This window comes from Xiphias gladius, chromosome 14 (genome assembly GCF_016859285.1).
Source record: "Xiphias gladius isolate SHS-SW01 ecotype Sanya breed wild chromosome 14, ASM1685928v1, whole genome shotgun sequence".
Classification (NCBI taxonomy): Eukaryota; Metazoa; Chordata; class Actinopteri; order Istiophoriformes; family Xiphiidae; genus Xiphias; species Xiphias gladius.
Window position 1 is genome coordinate 20538217 of NC_053413.1, and position 23483 is coordinate 20561699.

Here is a 23483-nt window from a genome sequence, read left to right on the forward strand (position 1 = left end):
TGTTTAATTCAGCTGAGCTTCCATTATTATTTTAATTTTTCTATATGACCAAAAAACACTGCTGTATGTTGCAGCCTGCGCCTCACACACCTCTCTGCTGCCCTCCGCTCTTATGTGCACTCAACGAAAACAAATAAAACACCACAGCAGAGTCCCTCTGGTCGACGTCCACAAGCATCGTAACCCTGCTGGTTTTCATGGCAGCCATCTAATCATCTAATTTACACCTGGGATGTGATATGAAAAAGGTTGCCAACCTGGAAGCACAGAAATCCAGCAGGGCTGTGGCGTCCAAGGACCAGGACTGACAAACTCTGAACTGCAACACATTTGACAGCCCTGTGGTAGGAGCGTGTGGGACTTATATATATATTTTATAGATATATTTCTTTGTACTAATCAGGACTTTATTTCAAATTCTCTCTCCTTCAGTGCAAGTATACAGTATATACATATATGTGAAAGAACAAGTGGATGTGGGATTAGTGTGTTGCTATACTGTGACTCCTCTGATGACACTAAAGTGTATTTATAGCTCATTGAAACTACTGCATCACAGGGAGTTCCAGTGCTGGCCCTCAGGGATTGGAGGCTATGCTTTTCATGTATTTTCACAGTGATCTTGAAACACACACGCACATCCAAAAGCCCACAAACACACACGCATACACACACAGACACAATCCATAGAACAAGTATAGGCTACTGTTGATAAATCCCGGTAAACATGTTAGATGGCACATTCACTTGATTTCAACCTGTCAGGAGAAATAACACGGGATGCGTCTGATCATCTCTACCTTGAAATCGCAGTTGGTATAATTCTTAACACTTTATGCAACTGTCAGCTTTTGTATGAGAATCTAAATTTAAGATGAATTTGGGTTGGATGGTTGTTTTTGTGTGAAATGCCAATCAATTCTCATCCCCTCCCACCAAGAAAGACACACACACGCACGCACGCACGCACGCACGCACACACACACATACACACACACACACACACACACACACAGAGAGAGAGAGAGAGAAAAGGGCAAACCCACAGATATTCACACACAGAGAGTAAATCCAACATACTCTGGCATCTGTGACTTTAAACTCTCGGAGGATGTACTGGGGCATGTTGTACTCAGCCATTGGATCCACCACAAAGTACTGGTACCTGGCTGAACGCTCTGCTGGCCAGTACTGATGACACTTCTCCTATAAAAGAAAAGGGAGTAAAAAAAAAAATTCTGAGCCCTCATATTTGAAGAATCACACATTCAATCAACACATTCAGGCGAAAAAAAAAAGGCTTTTACCTAATGACTGCCTGGCAAACAATTGCAGGTTATTAACAGGTGACTGGATGTTATTAGTCATTTTGAGTCATGAGAAGGTCTCTGCTTATAAATGACAATTCAGATAGATTCATCTGTGGTTTCGAAATATTGTCTAATTCATCTTCGCTGGCAAAATATTTATATAATTTGTTTCTCTTTTAACTACAGTGATGATGTACATGCGCCCCCCCCCATAAATTCTTATTATGGATGAGAGGGTGATAAAAGCTATAAAATGCAGTTGAGTGCTTTCAGAATCAGAATCACAAAAAACACTCACTCTAAGATATTATGGATTTAATCAAAATGGCACCGGAATGAGTGCACTGATTTTTTTTTCCTTTAAAGGAAGATTTTGGAAGTTTTTGGAGATGCGTTTATATGCTTTCTTGCTGAGCGTTAGATGAGGTGATTGATACCACTCTCATGTCTGTCCCTTAAATATGAAGCTGGAACCAGCAGCTGTTCACTCATGAAACAGATGGACACAGCTATCCTGGCTCTGCCCAAAGGTAAAAACATCTGTTGACAAGCACCTCTTTTTTTGTTTTTGTTTTTTTGTTATCTTTGCCGTTATTGATAGTTGACAGTGTAGAGGCAGACAGGAAAGAACAGGAAAGCCAGAGAGAGGGGTATGACATCCAGCATAGGTCCCTGGCTGGAATCAAAGGCAAACTGGAAGAGAATCCATGGAGCCACTGCTGACATAGCCAGGCTAGCTGTTTCTCCCCGTTTCCAGTACTTGTGCTAAGGTGCGCTAACCGACGCCTGACTGTGGCTCAATATCTAACAGACAGATGTGCAATTTGTATTGATTTTCTGATCTTCCTCTCGGCAAGAAATGAATAAGTATATTCCCCAAAATGTCCAAACACTGTAGTTAAGATTCAATCCCTATTTTTGTTTTGTTGCCCAATTACACCCGCCTCCCTAAAATTTCTCCAAGGTCATTGTTGGTATTTTGAAACTCAAATTTAAACTTTGCCGAGTTCCCAAGTATCAAAAATAGTCTATCTACAGTATGAAAAGTCTGAGTGTATGTATTAAAAAAAAATTACACTTTAGCTTCATTGTTACCAAAACAGATCCGATTTTTTAATAAAGTGTAAAGCAGTCAAGCAATATGGCCATTATCAGTATGCTTGGAATGCAACCAATTATTGAGAAATCTGACGCAGTATGATGTTTCAACCCAGATGCATTCCTTTCACGGTGATAAGGAAGTTAACTTTCAACCAAAGTTACTGTTCAAGATTAGAATGAATTAATATTTGAGCAGTATGACGCAGTAGTTTAGCTGAACTGACCTCGCGTATAAAGATTGCTATCATCATTCACTAAAACGGTCAAGTGACCCTGCCAGTGCTGCATGCATTTATGAAAAGCACAACTTGTGCTTGTGTATTACCCGTCCCATCTCTCGTAGCTTGGTGAGCATGACGATGATGGTAGAATTGTGCTCCCACAGCATCCTCCAGAAGTCCTCGGTGGTCTCGGCCAGTGGGCCCTGTGTGGCCAAGTAGGCCTTCTGCTGTCTGTGGACAAAAATTCACACAGAAGAGGCAGAGATTAAACATTACACAAAATAAATCTAAACTTTATGGTGCTTTTTTTTAAACTGGTATTATAAAGCACACCACAAAGCAATAAGCAGAAAAGGATTTAATGATAAAGGAGTGCTGTTGTTGCAGACTGGATAGCAAAGGCTGTTATTCCAGCCCACACCCCAAAATTTAATAACAGACAGGATATAAGAAGTGCAGCGAAACTGATGTTTTATGAAGCAATCAAATACATTCAAGCACAAATCTATTCAAATAAAATTCAAAGGCTATGGAGCTTTCTGTGTTACTCCACTTTGTTCTGTGAAAGCAACACATAACATCTGGTAGACATTTACATATGAGGCACCTACAGCAGCTCGACTTGTGAGAAACTGATTTCTAAACCCATAAAGGCATGTTGTTTAAAAGCATTCAGCTGGAAACTGAAGATAATGTAAGGTTGTTCTTGTACCGTCTGTCAAAACGTCTTTGCAATAATGTCGATGACAAATTCCTGCACATCTAATTAACATAGCGAATAATCCTTGGCAGTTATCACCATCATTGAGCTATTTAAGCCTGTTTAGATCCTCTCCTTCTCCCCCTTCCTCTCTGTAACACAACACAGAATGAGAGAGAGCACTTGATATGCTCACAAAACTAGAGATGAGCTCATCCACTGAGGTGCCAGAGCTGTGCTTGTGTCCTACGTGACTTTGGTCCAGCTGAGCAGTTATATCGTCAAACAGCAGGTGGCAGCAGCATACTGATAAGCAGGGACAGAGCGACCTGAGTAATCAAAACACACCAACACACGCATGATCATGCATGCACACACTCACATGTTTGTAGCACATGTAAGCTTGCATCCAGGTGTATGCACTTATGCGTGCAGTAGTTTCAAATGTATATTCAGACACGCTACTACACACTCAGTCACACACTGAGCAACTAATGAAGGTGCTGCAGGGAAGGCACTAATGTAGAACGAGGAGATTAGAATATGCTCAGGGCCTCGCTCGCACAAATAAAGAAACAACAGATTGGTGGAGAGGAGAGGAGATGGCGTACGAAGAGAGGAAGGCAACAGAGTGAGGAATCAAATTAAAAAGATGAAAACGGGAGAAGGAGAAATGCAAAGCAAAAAGTGGAGATGTACAAAGCACACAGAGATGCAGGGAGGAAAATGTGAGGAGATGAAAAGAGTGAGCACTATCCTCTCCAGCTGGTCATCGGAGTGCAAAGTAGGACTGACTGCTGAGGAGGAGGAGAGGAGAAGGAAGGAGATGAGAATTTAGGAAAAGGGAATTTAAGAGCAGAGGAGGAAGGAAGGGAAGGGAATAAAAGCGAAGCTAAGCACGGGATGAAGCTAAATTTCAAATTGATAGGCTGGACCCCTCTAACCTCCCCATAAAACGGCCCCTAGCCAAAACAAAAACAATTCTAACCGTATCACACAATACTGACTTCTCTGCGCACAGTGTCCCAATGAGCGCGCTGCCACACAGCACAAAGCACTCACTGCATCATCCCACATGACTGCAGTGCTTGAGGACATAGCGTTTCATTTCAACCTCATTACAATGCTAAAACTCCAGCCTGCATCAGATCATATCCAGGGCTTGCGCCCCTGGTAGCATAGCTGGAATCAATGGTTCGCCTCTCATTAGCTTAGCATATTATTGGCTTTTCTTGAAGGCGCTGGGGTGAAGGGCACTAGAGGCCCCTGTTTAATTTTTATTTATGCCTGGGCTTTAAAAGCAGCTTAATTACACAGTGCCGCCGGTGCACACAACAGGTCCCCACCCGGATATGTCTGTCTCTGCCATGATGTTTGAATGGAAAATTAAGATGGTGGGGTGAGAGAAGTGGGTGGGAGGACAGAGAATGCGCAAAGCGGTGCGAAGGAGACGGATTAAGGAGGAGAATAGAGAGAGACAGAGATATAAAGGGGTTAAAATAAAGAAGGAAAGGGAAGGAAAGGGAAGGAAAAAGAAAAAATCAGAGAACATGGAGAGCAGAAGAAAAAGGGGAGGGAGGAGTTTGGAAAACACACTTCATTACAATCTCTCTTGCTTCAATTATGCTATTTACACAGCAACAATGGAGGGTCGGCCTCTGTGGACCACCTTCTCATTAACAACAGGACTGGAGAAGGGGGGGCTGAGGGGGCGAGTGGAGGTGTTGTCTCTGTCACGGCACAGTTCGAAGCACAAGCCCGTATGGACTGAATGGCATTTCACGCCTGCTAAATCCATCCCCTCGCTGTACACTTCAACCACAGAAGATTCAGCTCTGTCTGCCTCTGCCTGTACTTATATAGATATAAAACAGAGAGCTGCCTTTTCATCTTCCTCCCTCTAGAAAGCTATTTGGACTAACAGAGCACACAAGGACATGCAGTAGCTTCGATATGAAAGTGGTAGTGGCTAAGTGGATGAGAGCCACATCAACCGAGCAGGGAGTGATTCTTGCAACTGGATACTTCCCACTGCGGCCTCATCTTCAGTCCCCTCCCATACATTTTATCAAGTGCACTGTGAATACCTAGTGTATTTTTCACAACTGTAACAATCTCTTATATTTGAACAGTGATGGTTCAAATATAAGTGGCTCTGTACTCCAGGACATTAGATTTGAAATAAAATAATGTCCGAGGTTAAAGTGCTGAGTTTTGGGTTTAATTCAAGGATGTTTATATCAGCTTTAGAGGAACCACATATAAGCCCTCTATTTTACCAAAAATTTTCATTATATTTAATATTTGGTTGCTAGTCCTGCGCAGAAAATGTCTGCTTGAAGTCTATGACTCATTAACATCAGCAGACACTTGGTATTTCCCTGGTGATGCTCTGCCAGGCCTGTAAGGCAGCTCTCTTCATGTTTTGCTTAGTTTGGGGGCTTTTTGCCTTTAGTTTGGCCCAACCTAACCAGCTGGATTAACAGGTCTAGAATAACGCCACCCTTGTCCTTAAGTAGCCAAAGTCAGCACTTCAACTTCAGAGCCACTGTATTCAGCTCAAATCTTCAAGTTTAAGTCCTTTGCTGACCTGTAGCCATCGATGCTGCTGGCATTGATGTAGTCAGAGCCCTCAACACCACGTATGGGCTGCAGGCAGACGCGAGTGGACTCAAATGGCATGATGTTGACCAGGCGGTTCTTGAACTTGTTGCATGGTAAGTTGGCGCTGATGAAGCGTGATGTGTGGGCTTTGGAGTTGGCCAGTCTCTGTTTATTAAAAGGTGGGAAGAAACCAGACAGGAAGAGAGAAATGGAGAGAAAAAATTAGTGACCTGTGAACTGAAGTAAACAAACAAAGAAGCCTGAAAAGCTTCCCTGACAAGTATTTATTCCGACATGAGGTTTTCTGTCAACATAAAAAAAGAAATTCAACAGAAGAAAAGACATCATAGTAAACTAGAGAAGGCTGGCAGGTGCTTTAAATATCTACTGGTATAACTACTGTAAGTGAAGTGGACTTGTCTCCCATAGTGTTCCAGAGCTTCATTGGAGGACTGTAGGCGTGACAAACTCGGTGCTGGCAGTGGACTGAGCACAGATGGACAGAACAGGAGTGTGTGTGGACAATCATGGTACTTCGGGAGAATTTGTTCGTGTTTGTGGTGGCCAGACTGTATGGGCATGGGGTCTGTGGCCCCCACATACGCCGCCATCATTCTCTCACTCTTTCATTCTCTGTCGTTGGCCGAGGTGTAGATGCTATTATCACTTCAAACAAAATGGATCATGGTCATAAGAGGGCTAATGGCAGAGCCACGCTCAGAGGAAAGTGTGTAATAACATCACAGTTGATGGTTATTGACAGAAGGTGTGCATGTGATTGCGAGTCACCTTGGAAACCAGCTGAGCGTACGTGTGAGTGTCAGTCATTTTGTAATTCTCCACGTGTAGGTGTGTTGACGTGTTTGTGTTTCTGTGTTGATGTTAGTTTGTTCTGGTCTGTTTGTCCCTGAAACACGTGTTTCCGTTTGTACTGAGGCTACTGCACTAGCTGCAGTGACGTCCCAGCACCACTGTTACAAATGCAAATTTCTGTGCATTGGCTTAATTGGTAAATTAATTATTTCCAACAGGGGTGCTTAAACCTCTATGTGTTGATTTGGCACAATAGCGACACTCGGGACAGCTCAGCTTCTGCAGGCCATTGCACTTTGCCAACGCCCGACAATGAAAGAGTGAGTCCACCCTCATGCTTACAGATCAGGGGGGACTGAGAAACACATGTAGAATTGTAATATAATTTTTTTTAAATTTCTGTTAATTATTTAAAAAAACTTCCTGTAAAGTAATGAATAAATAAGTATTGTCCCCAAAATGTCAAAAGTAGTACTTGAGGTGTGTGTTTATCAGTCACCTTGAACTCCAGCTCCATGGCAGTAACCGTCTCACCGGGCGGGGGCTGGGTGAGTTTCTGGATGTGGGCGTACAGGTTGCGGGCTAGCACCTCGGTGTTGCCGCAGGTGGCAGCCTCCAGCAGGGCTTCGTGGATGAAGATGTACTGGTCCTCGGTCTGGACCATGTAGTTCCTCTGGGCACGCATGCATGTCACATGGCCATAGATGTCTACAGATTTCTCGTGCTTCATGCGCTCCAGCATGGCATCGATCACGATGAAGCAGCCAGTCCTGCCCACGCCCGCACTGATGAAGCGAGACAGAGAGAGAGAGACAGAGAGGAGGGGTAAATATGATGGACCATGTATAAAAATGGCTGTAAAAAACAAAACAAAACGTAACTTAAGCAATTACTGGTATACAATTTTTGTAAGAAAGAAAATGCACGCAAATTGTAGGCACCCACCTGCAGTGGACCACCATAGGCCCTGCATCTGGGGGATTGCAGGACTTTACCCGCCGTAGGAAGGCCAGGATGGGGGTGGGGTACTCTGGCACCCCATGATCTGGCCAGGCCATGAACTGGAACTGTCTCACTTCTCTCTTCTCACTGGACCCATTCTACAGGAGAGTGAGGAGTCAATAAAGAAGAAAGGTGTAAGCTTGAGCTAAGCGGGAGACTGCGACATAGTGAAAAGTAATTGGCTGCTTTTTAAAAAGAAATTTGTCCTGCTGAGAACAAATGTTTTGAACAGGTTAAGGTCACACTATTTGATGAAAGGGAGCCGAAATTTTTTCGGGTTAAAATTTGAAAAGAACAAGGGATTTAACTGTCAGAGATGCAGCTATTTTAAGCAAGGGTCTCAATTTGGTTCATAACTTTGATAGCAGCACATAATGAGCTCTACTTTCACGGCTGTGATCAATCTGCAAATGTAGGTGTAGATAACGTGTATCATTTCGGAACTGAACTTCAGCAGTTTCTCAGAGACAGTTTTTTTGGCATTGTCACCATTCCTGATTGACACCAGGTAACTGCTGCAGCTGGAGACTTGCGTTTAATTGGCAATCGTAATAAAGTTAGAAAATTATAAGTAAGTAATGGAAAAGGAGAAATAAAAGGGCAAAGCATCACTGACATCACCACAGCAATGAAGTATATGAATCGAAGTGAAAAATGGAAATCCTTCATTGCCTTTTAAAGAACAAGAGACAAATCTTGGATTTTAAAAACCAATTACAGCAGTGAAAAAATGATTCCAGTGGTAATAGTCTTTATCGGCCTCCAGAAAAATAAGAAATTACATTTTAAAATATGACCCCATTAATGATGAAATGAAATGACCTGCTGGGAACATGTCCTTCATGAGCATGCCTGCGGATGAAAAAGGCAGTACTGTACCTTGTAGAGGGCAAAGGTACGAACGCTGTAAGTGGCCAGCTCCACAGTGTCCAGCATGGTGACCTGGATCATCCCATAGGTCTCTGTTCCGCGCGACGGCCAGTACTGGTCACACTTCACCTGGCAGAGCAAGAGAGAGGGTACACTGTCAGGAGCGAACTGCCGCTTTTCATCCACCATGAGGCAGGTGAGAGGCTTATAGGATCAAACTGATTAACATGGAGGGAACATTAGAGAGGTCATATCAAAGGTTTTGTTCACTGTCTAATTAAAAACTGAAGACTCAGGGATAGTTCCTGTATCTAAAAAAAAAACAAAAAAAAAAACCAACAGAAAAACTGCACCCGTGTATCAGGTATATACATGTGCATCCATGTGTTTCTGCATTTGAAATGGGCTTCAAAAAGGGCATTAAAGGGCCTACTTTGTGTTTTTCCGGCCTGTGATCATTTTCAATTAGCTAATTGTCAGGTGGTTTCGCAACCCTTTGTCATGTATGCTTTTGGTGCATTTGTGATGACTGGGTGCTGCATTGTGGAGGTAGATGTATCTAAAAGCCTGTTCTGGCCTTCTGTGAAGGGACAGCAGTTTCAGCCACCTGGCACCATATGTGCAGAGAACAAACTTTACTGTGGATGAGGCTGAAGATCCTCCAAAACATTGGCACTGAGTCGCTTTGCTTCACTCTGATTATCTATGAAAATGACAGACTTGCCTTAGCCACAGTTTTCACTCTACTCCTTGTGGTATGCAAGGCTTAACTGGCATTAGATTGGAACAAAGAGGGACAGTCCTCTTCCTCACTCAGATATCTACATTAACCCTTTTTCACCAGATTGATGAACCACACTACTGGCTGTTATTGGTGTTTGGCTTTGGTTTTCAAACAGCAATAGTAAGGTGTCTGTTCTGGAAACATTGGGAAAAAATTTGTCCTAAACTACTTTTGAATAATTTAGAGTAAAAAATAGGCCATACAGTTACACAATTGTGCTTCATATGATTTTTACATCTAATTTAATTGTTGTTTACAAGGCCTGTAAGTCTGAGTCACATCATTATCTAAACACTCGGCATAGCAAGCTGAACTTTCTTGAAGATTCTGGGTTCAACAAATTCTCAGTGAATGTTTTCAAGACTAAAATGGAAACACCAGTGAAGCTTGTGACATGTAGTTTTGACTCTGTGAGGCAGGTTAAGTACCTAACAGCTGTCTCCCAAATACCATGTGTCTTCTTTCAGGCACTCTGAATAATAGCATAAGCCAAAAAATCCTAAACATTTTGAGTATGTGGATAAAATTAGTCATCTCACAGAAGCACAAAAACTATGCTATACTCTCATTAGAACAGTGCCTGCATTTGAAATTGAACAAATGCAGGCACTGTTCTAATTTCAGAATAACTGGGACTGGGACTTGCTGCTATTGCTTTGGATAACATGGGAGGAAAAGATGTGGTGCGGGTAAACTAATCATATTGGTACTGCAGCACTGAGCTGACATTTGGAAGCACCTTGGCTGTCTCAGCAAGCTGGTACAAATCGCCAGACAAAATGCGCTAAAATTCACCCCCTCGTATTTAACCCCCCTTGGTGACAGCTCCCATTCAGAGGCAGAGGTAGACCTTGCAGGAGAAACTCAATTGAGTGATAGGTAACCGCTTGCAGTACAAACATATGGATTAGCAGTCACCATTGTAATGAATATCTCTGTGCTGTCTGAGGTTGGGTGGCATATTCTCCCGCACAAACCCACACAAGGACTGCAGGTTTCACTATCATCTGCTTCTGCTTTGAACATTGCTTCTCACATGTTGTCATCTGGCCTTTTGCAGAGGACACAGACCCCTTATCTAGACACGCACGCACGCACACAGACACACACAGACACACAGAGACACACAGACACAGACAAACACACACACACACACACAGACACACACACACACACACACACACACACACACACACACACACACACACACACACACACACACACACACACACACACACACACACACACACACACAGGTGAGTAATACTTCTGGTCTCATTTCAAGTTCTGACCTTTTAGGGTTTTACTAACTGGTAATAATAGTTATAGAGGAAGCTGAAATTTGCCTGCTGCCCAGAACTCATCATATTTGTCAAGCTCCTGCTCTGTTTGGCATAAGACATCAGTCTGGCTGGGTGGTGGGAGGTTGACTCACGCACCATATGTGTATGGCTGTGTGTGTATGTGTGAGAGAAGGAGACAAATAGAGGATGTGTATTTATGTAAAGGGAGTGGACAAAATAAGAGAAATCCCTGAAAATGTATCAATACTATGTATCTCATCAGGAGTACAGCCGGCTATCTTTGATTTTTTGTAATTATCTTTTTAAATGTCTATTCATTATCAACTTTCAAACATTGTTTGTTTTGATGCAATTTGCAGTCTAGTAGGATTTTTCAGGACTGCTCCACTTAGGAAATAATGTAATTTTCGATGACAGAGGCAATTTAATCAATTCATTTCACTGTTTGCTGCCTCATATTGCATTTATACCACATACATAATGCTAATTGTCATTTAACTAAACATTTACTCTTCTGTATCAAGGAGGTAGTAATTGTGATTTATATTTGTGTTTAAAGGGTAATAAAATACACATATTGTATTAATACAAATACAAAAAACAGTTTTTTGTATCTGTTAACACATTCATTTACACTGCATGGAAAATTCTATCAATAGTATAAATGTCAGCAATGCAGCTAAAAACTGTTTGTGGGGATTATGACAGGAGTTAGTCACCCTCTCCTGGCTTGGAAATCAAGCTGCTACCCCAAAGCTCACTACACCCCGTTTAATGATGTCATACTGAAGGTTTCGAGGCAGTCTGATATAAGTGGGCAAAAATGTTTCCACCCCCAGCTGGTGTAGGGCGGGTAAGGTTCTTTGTGTCTCTCTCCAGTGTTGGCAAGCCAACTGATTTCCAAATGTGTGTAGGAGGTGCGGAGGGGCTGAGAGGCTGTTTCATTTCAAGTTCCTCATGGTGTGAGGTTTCATTATTTTGTCCGTGTGTATACATGTGCAGCTGTGACTCTGGGATTCCTTGCAGGAGAGCGTGGTCATCTGTCACAGAGCTGTGAACCTGCCACTAAGACAACCTAAATATACAGAAAGGTATTTGAAAGGATGCGTATATCCTCGCTGAGACTGAATGAATATGTAATAAAAGTCATCCTATCAAACATAAACACAGTGCAGGTATTCTCTGAGGTACAAATAAATTAGTTCTGCTCCAAAAAGACATAGTGTGCTCAAAATTTGCCTGAAGGATTGATAGCATTGATAGCTCAAAATTAAAACAGATCAGAGTGTTTGGAAGGATGGTAAGTGATTTAAGTCTTTACTTGACAAAAGGGTTACTTTTTTTACATACTCACTATAGACGAACTGAGCTTCAGGTAATGATTTTCTCCCTCCAGAAAAATCAATGTCTAGCATCTTGGAAATGAGCTCTTTCATTTACATTCCTTGTTACTTCCAATTCTTAGTCTGGAGACTCTTTTTCATTAAGGCACCGTATGCACACACTAATAATGCGCCACGTACTGGCAGGGCTCCATGCTGATTCATTTCCTCCAAGGAATTCATGAACATGATTTTGTGTTGGTAATTAAATAAACCCATCCCAATGTTGAATCTCAAGTTGCCCATGTGCTCCTTTTTTGCTTTTATTAGCTTGAATATATTTTTAGGAGCACACACTGTTGTTGGGTGACAAACCTCTTAACAACTTCAGAGTTTTCGTTATCTTGCTGTGGCTTTCGAGAGCCAAATTCACAAAGTGCATACACAAATGACACAATCTCTATAAAACCTTGCCATTAAAAATGCAGCAATCAAGTACCTGAGCGATTTCTAGCTAATGAATGAAAGAGAATTTGCATTATTACAAATCTCTAAATATAACTACACTGTACATATTCATAATTTAGCTGAAATATTTTCTTACTTTCAGTAGATGGTATGCACTTGTTGTCAAATATGCAAAGTTGCTGTGGTGACTCCACCACAAGTGGCAAACAAACAACAGGAGGAAAAATGGGAAATGGTAAAAAGCTATTGTGTAATTTTACTTCACAAACAGATTTAGAAGGAATTCAAGCAGAAGTTTTTGGAGATTGCTGAAGACTCAGGAGAAGAGAAGCATCATGAAGTGATACTGTCCACAGACAACCAAAATATCCTTTGAAGTCCTTGTGACTTTGATCACGCTGACAAATCCTGCTTTAAAGTAGGACTGGGGGTCTATATGCCTTCAGGCTTTGTTGGGTGTAATGTTACTTCCCTGCTGTCGAGCTACATAAATATACACATATACATGTCAGGGAACTCAATTTCTGGCAACATTTCAACTCTCCACATTTCAAATTTCAACAACATTGACTGTCTAATATGTCATAGTACTGTCGACTTCAATGGCCCTAAGTTTTGCAAGATAGGAATTCATTTTCCTCCTAGTAATGCAGCTCTCCCCATTCATATAGCAGCCTCCTGATAGTTGATTTAGTATCTAGGTAGTGGTAAAGGGTGTTTTTTTGTTTTGTTTTTTTTACCATAATCTGCTGCAAGCAAATGCATCCTGATGACATTTTACAACAGGGAAATGTATGTCTATTTTTTTTCTTTACTAGTTTATCACTAAAATATTATGAAGTGATAATTTTCCACTTATATGTTGTTTATTATTGATAAATTATGTAATTACATCTTTCAGTATGCACATGTCAATAAATCAATGTATCACAAGGAATTAACTGTTAAGGGATGAGGTCACTGACTGATTGCCTTGCTTGACTGTGTTTTATAGTAAATCACGCAGTGTCTCGCCTTACCCGTGACTTCTCCTCTAGTCTAGTCATCATGACGATGGTGTTGGATCTTTGCTCCCACACCATCCTCCAGAAATCGCTAAGGGTCTCTGGCAGAGGCCCCTGTGTTGCGATGTACGCATTCTGCTTCCTGTAGCCGTCGATGTAGTTGGCATTGATGTAGTCACTGCCTGGAACAGCTGTGACAAAGAGCGGGGAGCATATAACTCATATGTTACACAGCATGGTTATTTGATCTAATAATATTGCTCGGACAAAGAGATTTGATTAAGATCTGGATCATTTTAATCAGAATGAAAGATACATTTATGGATATATTTCTTGCTGCAATTGAGCACTTTGACACACATTGTAGAAAAACAATCTGCCTTGTCAATCATTTATGATGCATTGTACTTTCCAAAGAACATATTATCAACACTCTGTATTGAAAAAAAAGGGTATACGGGATAAAAACTGGAGATTTGTAAAGCAATAGCTGCAGGCGCACAAAATGTTCTTTGTACCCGTGAAGGAGGCCTCAATAAATGGCAGTTTCCGTCAACGGCTATCTGGAGGTTAAGTGGTTACATGAGCTCTTACCATCAACAGAGGTGAGCACCACTCTGGAGTGGTCATAGGCGATGACATTTGCATAGCGATTCTTTGGCTTGTTGACTTCCATGTTTGAGTTCTCCCAGGTAAACTGCTGGCCTGGATCAATGGACTGGGAGAGAGCGAACAAGGGAAAGATGGAGAGAAAACGATTATAAGAGAGTGGACAGAGAGACACATAGCGAAGAAAAGCAAAGATAGGAAAATAAAAGCACAAAGGGAGGCTCTTAAGTATAACATATATAACTGTCATCCATTCAACAGCAGTATCCTTCGGACAACAAGGCCTTTAAATGGAACATATGCCCACATAAAGTATCTTGAAAAGCCGGTGTAGAGTGCTACAGGTAAGTGGATTTATATTGTGTGGGACACTGTGCGGGTTGAGGCTATCAGTTAACAAAGCACCATATTGCTGGCTACACTGCAACTGCTGTTGGTGCATTAACAGGTGAATTATTTGCATGACATTTGATATCTTGAATGCTAATGAAGCAAAAATATAAGGGCATTTGTTTCACTCAAATCATCATCATGATCGACTGAGCCAAGATAACCAAATATTTCTCCAATTTCTAAAACCCAACATGATGGGAATGAATTGGTTTTAACTGGCAGTTGAATAAGTGTTTTGCTGTAACCATTGTCCCGATGATTCCTCTCATTCTCTGTCTTTCTTTCTTTTCTCATCTTCTGTTTCTGTTGACTTTTTTTGTTTCATCCTCTCCCTTTCAGCTTCTCTGTTTCTAACCCTTTTCATCTTACGTCATTTGTCTCTTGGGCTAAGACGACAGTAGACTGCATCCATATTGATCTGGGGAGATATGTGACAGCCTCCTATCCCTTGGCTCAATAATGTCACAGAGTCTCTTGTTATTCTGTATCGATCCCCCTCAGCTCACACCGGAACCACATCCACTAATTCCCCAGACCTTTTGCCTCGCAAATCCAGCAGGACTCAGAACAAGACCTTTCGAAATTCCTTCACTTACTTAATGTGGCTTTAGCACTAATTTAATAATTAGAGGTTATTTTATGTCAAAACTTGACAGTTCAAACATAATAATAATAATTATTGGATAAATGATAAAATAAAGGGTGCAAGGTGAAGCCTCGAGAGAATCTCAAAATAGTATAGTGTAATAGTGTTGTCCTGGCATTGTACTAAGCTACACATGAGGCCAGTGTGGTTTGCCCTACAATAACAATCAAAATATTGTCAGTTAATTTGTAAATCACAGGTTCAGCAAATTGGCTTTCAATACTCTCCTCATACAACAGTAACGTTTTAGCTCTCACTATATTGTCATACGGAGTGAAGTGACACCCACAGCCATATTTAATTAAAAATATGGCATAAAAGTTATAAACAAGCTATTTTAGATCAGACTATTTTGGTTTTCAGAGAACGCTATGTACATGCTATTTGACTTTGAACAAGATATTAAAAATGTGGAGTGCTCATATGCAAGAAACTTCTACTACAACTCCAAATTGTTCATTGTCAACAGTCCTGTGGGCATAGGCCTATTGCTGGTGATGAGCAGTTTCTCTGTCCATGCCTGCCAGTATGAAGAGAAAGATTTCATTTGCAGTCAAAACATGTCATATCCATTTGAGAGCTCGACTAACACCATGGGCACACTAGACTGATGACAACTAGCAAACAAGTAAGGTAGGGATGGTAGGAAGAGGTGAGGAGCAAGCGCCGAAGGTATTATCACCGACACACTGGAAATGCTTTCAAATGAACATAATGATAGTGCTATGACGACTGCAGCGTGATATTGCTTCCTGCGATAAAAAGACTGTCAGGGGGAGCTGCAGCATGTCTGATTGACAAATTCTGCTCATTACCCAGTGTGCTCATCGCTCACTGTGATGCGGATTGGCGTTGGTGGTAAAGAAAGTGTCAGGCGGCCTAAAACATCAGGGAGAGGAAGCGGTGAAGCCTCTACAAATCCTGTGCCTTGGGGTAAGGCACAACAGGAGCAGCCGGCGAACGTGACTGTGACAAACCGCCATCAGCTCTGCCACAGCGCCTCGGCTGGCACAAAGACGGGCGGCCATCTGCCGGGCATGGAGGGGGTCTTCCCTGGCTTGGAATGACTGGTGCATGGAGGGAATGGAGCCGGGCTGGTTGCCTACAGTCATACAAGCAACTTCTCTGGCTTGATTCGTTTACACTAACTCAACAGGCCGGGAGGGCAATGTGCTGGAGAGGCACTGAGCAACACAAGAAAGCACTTAATTGAGTGCATATTTTTACCAAGGCCTAATTATCTCCCCAGTTAGCTGTTAATTTCACAGTGAACCACATCAAAAATCTATTACAATTATATACTATATTGTAAAATGTGCAACTCTGCATACAAACATACAATGTATATTTTGTCATGCATTATAATGGCCCCTTCTTACGGATTTTATTAAAGACCATACTTTTTCTGTGTTTTATTCTATCCTCATTGTTATCGGTATAACACAATACAATCAAGAAACTACATCCTCCAAAATTACCATGAAGTTGAATAAAGATTTCAATAAAAAGTGAACAACATAACCTTCTTGAAGGTAGGATTTATGCATGGCTGTTGTATCAGAATGCATTAGATGGGAGTACTACAAATGGAATCTGAATGAATAAGGCCTCAATCATGTATGACAAAAATGCACAAACACAGTTTACTAAAAAATAAAGCACCATTTACAGTTCTAAATGTTTTTTTTTTTTCCTGTGGGCAACACTACAGGGTAGATGATAGAACAGTTATATAAGACTTTCAAATAGATGTTATTTTCACAGTAAACATTGGACAGGGCAGATAACAGAACAGTTATAAAATGTTGGCTAAAGTTTGGGCTTGTGGTGATGCTCGAGGAAAGGTCATGATGTCACCAAAATAAATTTGCTGTTTCTCTCGGGAGTGTGAAATTGCACTGCAAATTTCATGCTGTAGCAACATATGCTGGTCACAGACAGACAGAGGCAATCACATAACCTTTTCGGTTATGGTGAATGTAAAAAAGATCTACAATCACTCTGGGTTCTCAAGGTTTCTACCTGTTAAAGGGGAGTTTTTCCTTGCCACTGTCGCCAAGTGCTTGCTCATGGGGGAATGTTTGGTCTCTGTAATTAATATTATAAGGAGTACGGTCTAGATCTGCGCTATATGAGATAACTTCTGTTATGATTTGGTGCTATATAAATAAAATTGACTTGACTTGACGTAAAAAAGATCTGTAATCTCTCCAACCCCCTTGTTGGATCCATCAATGTGAGGAATAGAGCTGATTAGACAAGACAGACAGAACAATCAGAACAAATAAAAGACAGCTCTTGTTTTTCTGCATTCAAGGATACCTCTTCTCGTCATCTGGCCTTACTTAGTCCCCAAACCAACTATGTGCCACTTTAAATGCAAATTTGCTCCCTTTTTTGAGGAAGAACACTGACAAAAGATAATCTCTCATGGAGTTGCATTGGAGAGACCGCCTGCAAAATAACATTCTTCGGGGAACACATCAAGACACACACAGATTGCTTAAGCAACTCGCCACCTGCTAGTTTTGTGAAAAAGCATCTTGGAGCATTTAATGTAAGTGTTGGTGTCCTGGTGGGATTGGTAATAGAGCTGTAAAAATGACTGAAGAATGTCTTTGAGAGAAGTCTTCCATAATCCATTAGAATACATGCATATAAGATCAAAGAGACATAAACACAAAACTTCCTCCCAGACACGATAACAAAGAAACACATTTATATGCTTGAAAGACACAGAGACACCGATACACTATTAGTGCATGGCTCTTACCTCATACTCCTGGGAAAAGCGGAGGCCATCGTTGGCTTTCAGTCGTTCTATGTGGTCAGCCAGGTCAATGACAGGGATGGGCGGGTGCTCCCTCATTCCTGGGAGAGGAAGAGGAAGAAGAACAAGAGGGGCAAAGACAAAGAAAAGATTGAGACCTGGCTGTTCCTACATCAGACATGCACATTGACTTACAAAAACACTGGTTGGACCACAGGGTGAGTGAGGCTGCCAGTGGGACCATGAGGTGGCTGTGTGACAGTGAGGAGAGTGCACTTTGTTCAACAATGCATGAAGAGAGGAAGAATAGAGAGAATAGAGAGAGGAAGAGAGAGCGCACAAGTTGAAACAGGCTGGTGACATTTGGTGATATCGTCATGCTAAGTGAGGAGGACAGAGGTGGGGCTGGCTTGGCGATGCACATGAGTGACTGGGTGAGCATGCTCCTGGAAAGAAGCAGGAGGCAGACATCCCTCTGACTCCACAACACTCAATTGGTGGCAGAGGTGGGATCAGAGCAAGAACCCGCAAGTCTCTACAAATCAGTCACACTGTCACTTCCTAGAGAGAAAAAAAACTGACTGGTCACCAGGCAAAACTCATTTCTTTGAAAATCTCTTTCCCTACAATAGACTATCTTTCGGCCCAGCCTGGAGTGCTCGGGCTGGATTAATTTCAAACAACCCTCCTGCTACTCTCTAGATTTCTCATCGCTGGGTTATTGGATGATTTATTGCTAATCTACCGACACAAATTCCCCCTGTGCCTCTGAACTTGGCAAGGCTCTGTGCTTAAACGGATTGCTGGGAACTTGCCTTCTGTATTATAAAGTTAACTGTATGGCAAGCATGAAGATGGTCTAAAGTTACACTCGGAGCATCATTAACCTAACATATAGCCTTGAAGTCACAAAGAAATCAGAAAGACACTTCATAATGGTATTGAAATTCACATTAGTGCCTTTGGCTGAGTGCATTTGTAAGGTCGTGGGTCATGCTTTCAGATGAGCGACTGCTGCAAGCTCATTATTGCTGCAATGCTAATGGCTAATGCCTGGTAACTATGGCCACTGCACAAAATGAGACCTGACCAATTATACTAATTTAATACTATCAAACAGGGGCACCTATAACCACATTATCATCAGTGTCTATGTGTTTGTACATGTTCAGCCAGGTCTTTTATAGCCATGTTGTTGGTTAAATGGAGAGTGAAGTCATAGATAACAAGGCTAATGTTAAGCAAGCGCAACTTTCCGCACTGCTCAACTATCCATAAAACCATCTAGTCCTCCGCTTCCGCACCAAAAAGGTGTTGTGGGAAGTTCACGGCTTAGAGAGGACATTGCTGCATCCTTGGGGCGCCAGAGGCTTTAAGCTTGTGGGCTTGTGATGTCTGTCAGGATTGCAACAAGGGAATGGGATCAGGAGCGAGTGAGAGAGGGAGAGAGACTGCATGTGTGGGAAATACACAGTAGGTGAGAGAGCAGACTAACTTGGAGTGTTGGGGCAGCGATGAGAGCTGGGACCTGTGGAGAGAGGAGATTGAAGGAGGGAGGAAGAAGAACACTCAATCAATGCAGATGGCTCAGGATCAGACCAGGGCCAAACAGTATCTGCAAATAACCTTTCAAGCTAGTTGGAGTGTGCACCTGTTGGTGTTTGCCCTCTCAGGACAATTCAAGTAGTGTACTTTAGTCTGTTAAACAGAAGAGTATACAAAGCTTGACTTTAAAATACTCCTGTGACTGCTCAGTGTAAACTGCACTACTGCGTAAAGGGCACAAAATGCTTTTTCTTAAGTGTTAAAGGAAATTTTAATTTTATTGGGAGTTATATTAAGAGTTTTGGCCATCATTTTGATTACCGGTCATGATAACATTATAAAACCAAGGTTATTAATGAGATCTGGGAACATGAAATGTGAGTGGTCAAACGATCAGACAGGTCAACATTATTGCCAGATGATCTAAACCTCTTTTTTGGGAGGAAAAATAAAAGCGAGTCCACCTAAAACTTTGGTAATAGCCTCTTATTGCACACGAAAACCGTGCACATGCATAACAACAACAGTAATCATGGCTGGTCAATTGGAACTACATAGTCAGTCTATAAACTTTGATGGATGTTTATAACTGGCAGTTTGGGTGATAATTTTACTATTTGACTTTGTTTTCTTTTTCAAATAAATTTGACTAACCTGGGGGTTTGTTTAAAACCTGTACAACTGTCTCAATTCCTGTATTCTTAGCTCTATTGGACTTGTTGAGTACTCATTATCACCAAAAGAAATGATGCCCAAAACTACAACCCGGGATATATGAGACCAGAATATCCCTTTAAAATGCTCCCCTGTACTTCTTACTGCAAATTGCACTATGCTGTAAATGGCACTACATGTTTTGTCTGAATTGTTAAACAGCAACACAAGTGACCTCAGTTATGTATTTGCAAATAGTATCTGAACCAGGTCTGGCAAGGATAAACCAGGTCATTTACTCATAGAACCACACGCCTGCTGCTGGAGTCCCAATAGGTACAGTCGAGGTCTGTTTAACAAACCAACATGCTGGAGACATGAGCTACAATCTGCTGGACCACTTAACAACAATCAGAATCAGAGCAGGAATGTTTACCTGCTGTGGGTGAATCAAAGAGAGAAGGATCGAGAGACAGAGGAATGGGCTGTTCAGTATTCATTCAGCTCAGCCTTGGAGTCTCACACGTGATTTTTGATAATCACCACTCTTGAAGCAAAACAGTGAGGTGGAAAGGGAGAGAAAGAAAGAGATAGATGTTGACGTATGAAGGGGGGGGGTGAGAGAGAGAGAGAGAGATTACCCTTCAGGGGGAAATGGAAGACAAAAGAGGAAAGAGGTGGAGTGGGAGGATGGAAGAACATGGCTCTTTAGAGCAGCAGCACTGCCTAATTCCTCTGCAGGGGTTCAAAGGGGCTGTGTGTGTGTGTATGTGTGTACGGGCAAATGGGATCTTTAATAACACGTGAGAAAGGATACACACACACACACACACACACACACACACACGCACGCACGCACGCACGCACGCACGCACGCACGCACACACAGAATACACACAGAAATGCACAAACGCACGTGCACTGGGGTTGACATTTTTCCTCAGCTCCATTGTTTCCTCCGCCTGGCTCACCTTGACATCAGAGGCAGCAGGACTCATTACCAGCTGGGTGGAATGAAAGGAGCTCATGGAGGGAGGAGGAGTGAGGACCGGGGGAGGAGGGAGGAGATCAGGAGGAAAAAGGAAGAAGGCTGATGCTTAGGTGGTTACCCTGACATAGCCAGCCCCCCCCCCCCCCCACTTCACTATTGCGCGTGGATAGAATCTGAATTCACTTGGCCTTACTCCAACTGATACTGACCAGAGCTGGTTATGATGGCAAACATGATTTGTTTATTTTCACTTATCTACCTGTATTTCTTTTTTTGACAACTGGTCAGATTTTTAGCCTGAGGATAAACAACAAAATAAGCAGCACACATGAATTTCATACAGCAACATCTGTTACAAGGCACTAACACACAAGAGCTCCTTCCTCCCAAGAGGAAGACGGGTGTCCATTGTAGAAGTAGACTGATTCTGTAAAGGTTGTTTAGAGATTAAAAAAAAATAAAAATTCATTCCAAAATTCAATATCCACCATTTAAGAAAAAAAACGCTTGAAAATAAAATATATATTAAGGGACACTACTATAGGTATGAGTCACCTTTAGATATTTTCTCTCTGTGTTGAAGATGTGTTTTTAAATTGCGGACTGATGAATTTCATAGAGCATTTTCATTTTCAAATCCTAAGTCACAAAGGCAGAATATACTTTTTTCCCCCTTTTTTATGAAGGAAACATTGACTGAACCTGCACTCTTTTCCAGCAATGCTCTGATCAAAAAATTCAAAACCTTACTATAGACAGTCACAAAATTCAACAAACTTGGCCAATAGAACAAACCTTTCTGAAAACCAAACAAATATGGATCCCTAACATCAGCCAAAGTCTGTTGTTCAGTGTAGTTAAACTCAAATAATATGGATGTGGTGTTGCATTGTCAATGTAAAGTCAATCACATGACCAACTCCTTTATCATTCTACTTTCTTGATGACATGACCACAGTCATGAACACAGGAATCTCTCCCTTCTCCACCATCCATGCCATATGAAATGAACGCAGCATAAGTTCATTTCCCAGAGGCAGTTGCTGAGGGAAAGCAGAGCAAACTTTACCATATGTAGCTACATGTATGATCCTTAATGCGTTGTTTATTACCTGGGGTCTGGTAGTTGAGTCTTCTCATCTCCACAGGGTCGGACGAGTTGGCCAGCAGGGAGTCTTTCACCCCACCTGAGTGCTCATCTTTGGGTAGAGGAGATGCCCTTTTCCTGTGGTGTCAGAAACAGACAGTAAGGTGTTAATCACATCATGCTGAGACCACCTAATTGCTTAATACAAGAGCACTAACTTAGCCATTGATTCCTCAAGCTAACTCCAAGTGACAATGACAGTATGACTGAGAATTACATTAATGTTTCCTCTGTATGGTTAGAAAATAAGACATTAATCAGATGGATACATCTCCACTTTGTTGCACACTTGATGAGGTTAATGTCATCGTTAATGATTCTCAAAACTAGTCCTGAGGACCAGCAATTCAAGAGACAGTAGGTACCAGGGCAATACCCCCATTAGATTGCCAACTGGAGTTTAATGTGTTTGAAGAAATGTCATCATTTTCCTGGAGTGGGCTAAGTTGGGTTTGTTTGCTGCTGGATAGGTGACAGCTGCTGTGTGGGTATGTGTACATGAGTGTGTGTGTTTGTGTGTAGCAAAAATATAAATGTGTGATTTTCGCCGCTGTGTGTGTGTGCTAACAACACATTGTGTTTACTAGCTTTACAGATTGAGTGGAAAACAGGCGGATGCTGTAATTAGCTCATCAGCTGGGTGGCACAACACTGGGTAATTAGACCAGTTTTGCAGCACCTGTGCTGCCAGGCCTGGCCTAGCCGAGTCTAACATAGCACAGAACAGAGGAGCACAGCTCGGACTGGCTCAGCTCAGTCAACCGTAGGTTTGTCCATCAGGTGAAAAGAAGAATAGAAAATGCATCCTGCCTGTATTCTGATGTTCAGACAGCCAGCATCTGTTGACATACACACACAAACAGGCACACAGATGTACGCTTTCCCACCTCTCACATTTTCACAACTACACACTCACACAGATACAGCTGCAGACTCACAAGCCTTCTGACTGCAAATGGAAATGGGCGGAAGGAAGCATCAGGGCGCCCTGTGGAAATTTCACATCTCATTGCACTCCATTTGCAAGTGGCGAGCGTGGGTTTTAGGCAGGAGCATGGCCTTCTGTTGAAGCCCAGCGTGGTGAGAATACATAAAGCTAGTGGTGCACACATTGCCTTAACCCGGTCCACCTCAGCCGTTGGGGCTTTGGCCTCACCGCCACCTGTTATCTTATGCTGCAGAGGCTTAAGCTAATGCTAGCAGCGTGACGGCTAATCTTTGACAA

At 42.0% G+C, this 23483-nt stretch overlaps 1 protein-coding gene across 5 annotated transcripts in view; it reads right to left on the reverse strand.

The window, feature by feature from the left end:
* LOC120798643 (receptor-type tyrosine-protein phosphatase F) overlaps positions 1 to 23483 on the reverse strand; it is a 165169-nt gene that overhangs the window by 3923 nt on the left and 137763 nt on the right. For 3 of the 5 annotated variants that reach the window (XM_040143073.1, XM_040143074.1, XM_040143072.1), the window contains 11 exons: positions 22224 to 22336; positions 19417 to 19449; positions 17925 to 18022; positions 14098 to 14221; positions 13519 to 13694; positions 8631 to 8750; positions 7695 to 7849; positions 7249 to 7534; positions 5923 to 6101; positions 2737 to 2863; positions 1081 to 1206 (listed from right to left, as the gene is read on the reverse strand). In XM_040143073.1, coding sequence (XP_039999007.1) covers positions 1081 to 1206; positions 2737 to 2863; positions 5923 to 6101; positions 7249 to 7534; positions 7695 to 7849; positions 8631 to 8750; positions 13519 to 13694; positions 14098 to 14221; positions 17925 to 18022; positions 19417 to 19449; positions 22224 to 22336 — 1537 coding nt within the window. The remainder of the gene's footprint in view (positions 1 to 1080; positions 1207 to 2736; positions 2864 to 5922; positions 6102 to 7248; positions 7535 to 7694; positions 7850 to 8630; positions 8751 to 13518; positions 13695 to 14097; positions 14222 to 17924; positions 18023 to 19416; positions 19450 to 22223; positions 22337 to 23483) is intronic. The other 2 variants (XM_040143076.1, XM_040143075.1) reach the window with 1 other exon arrangement.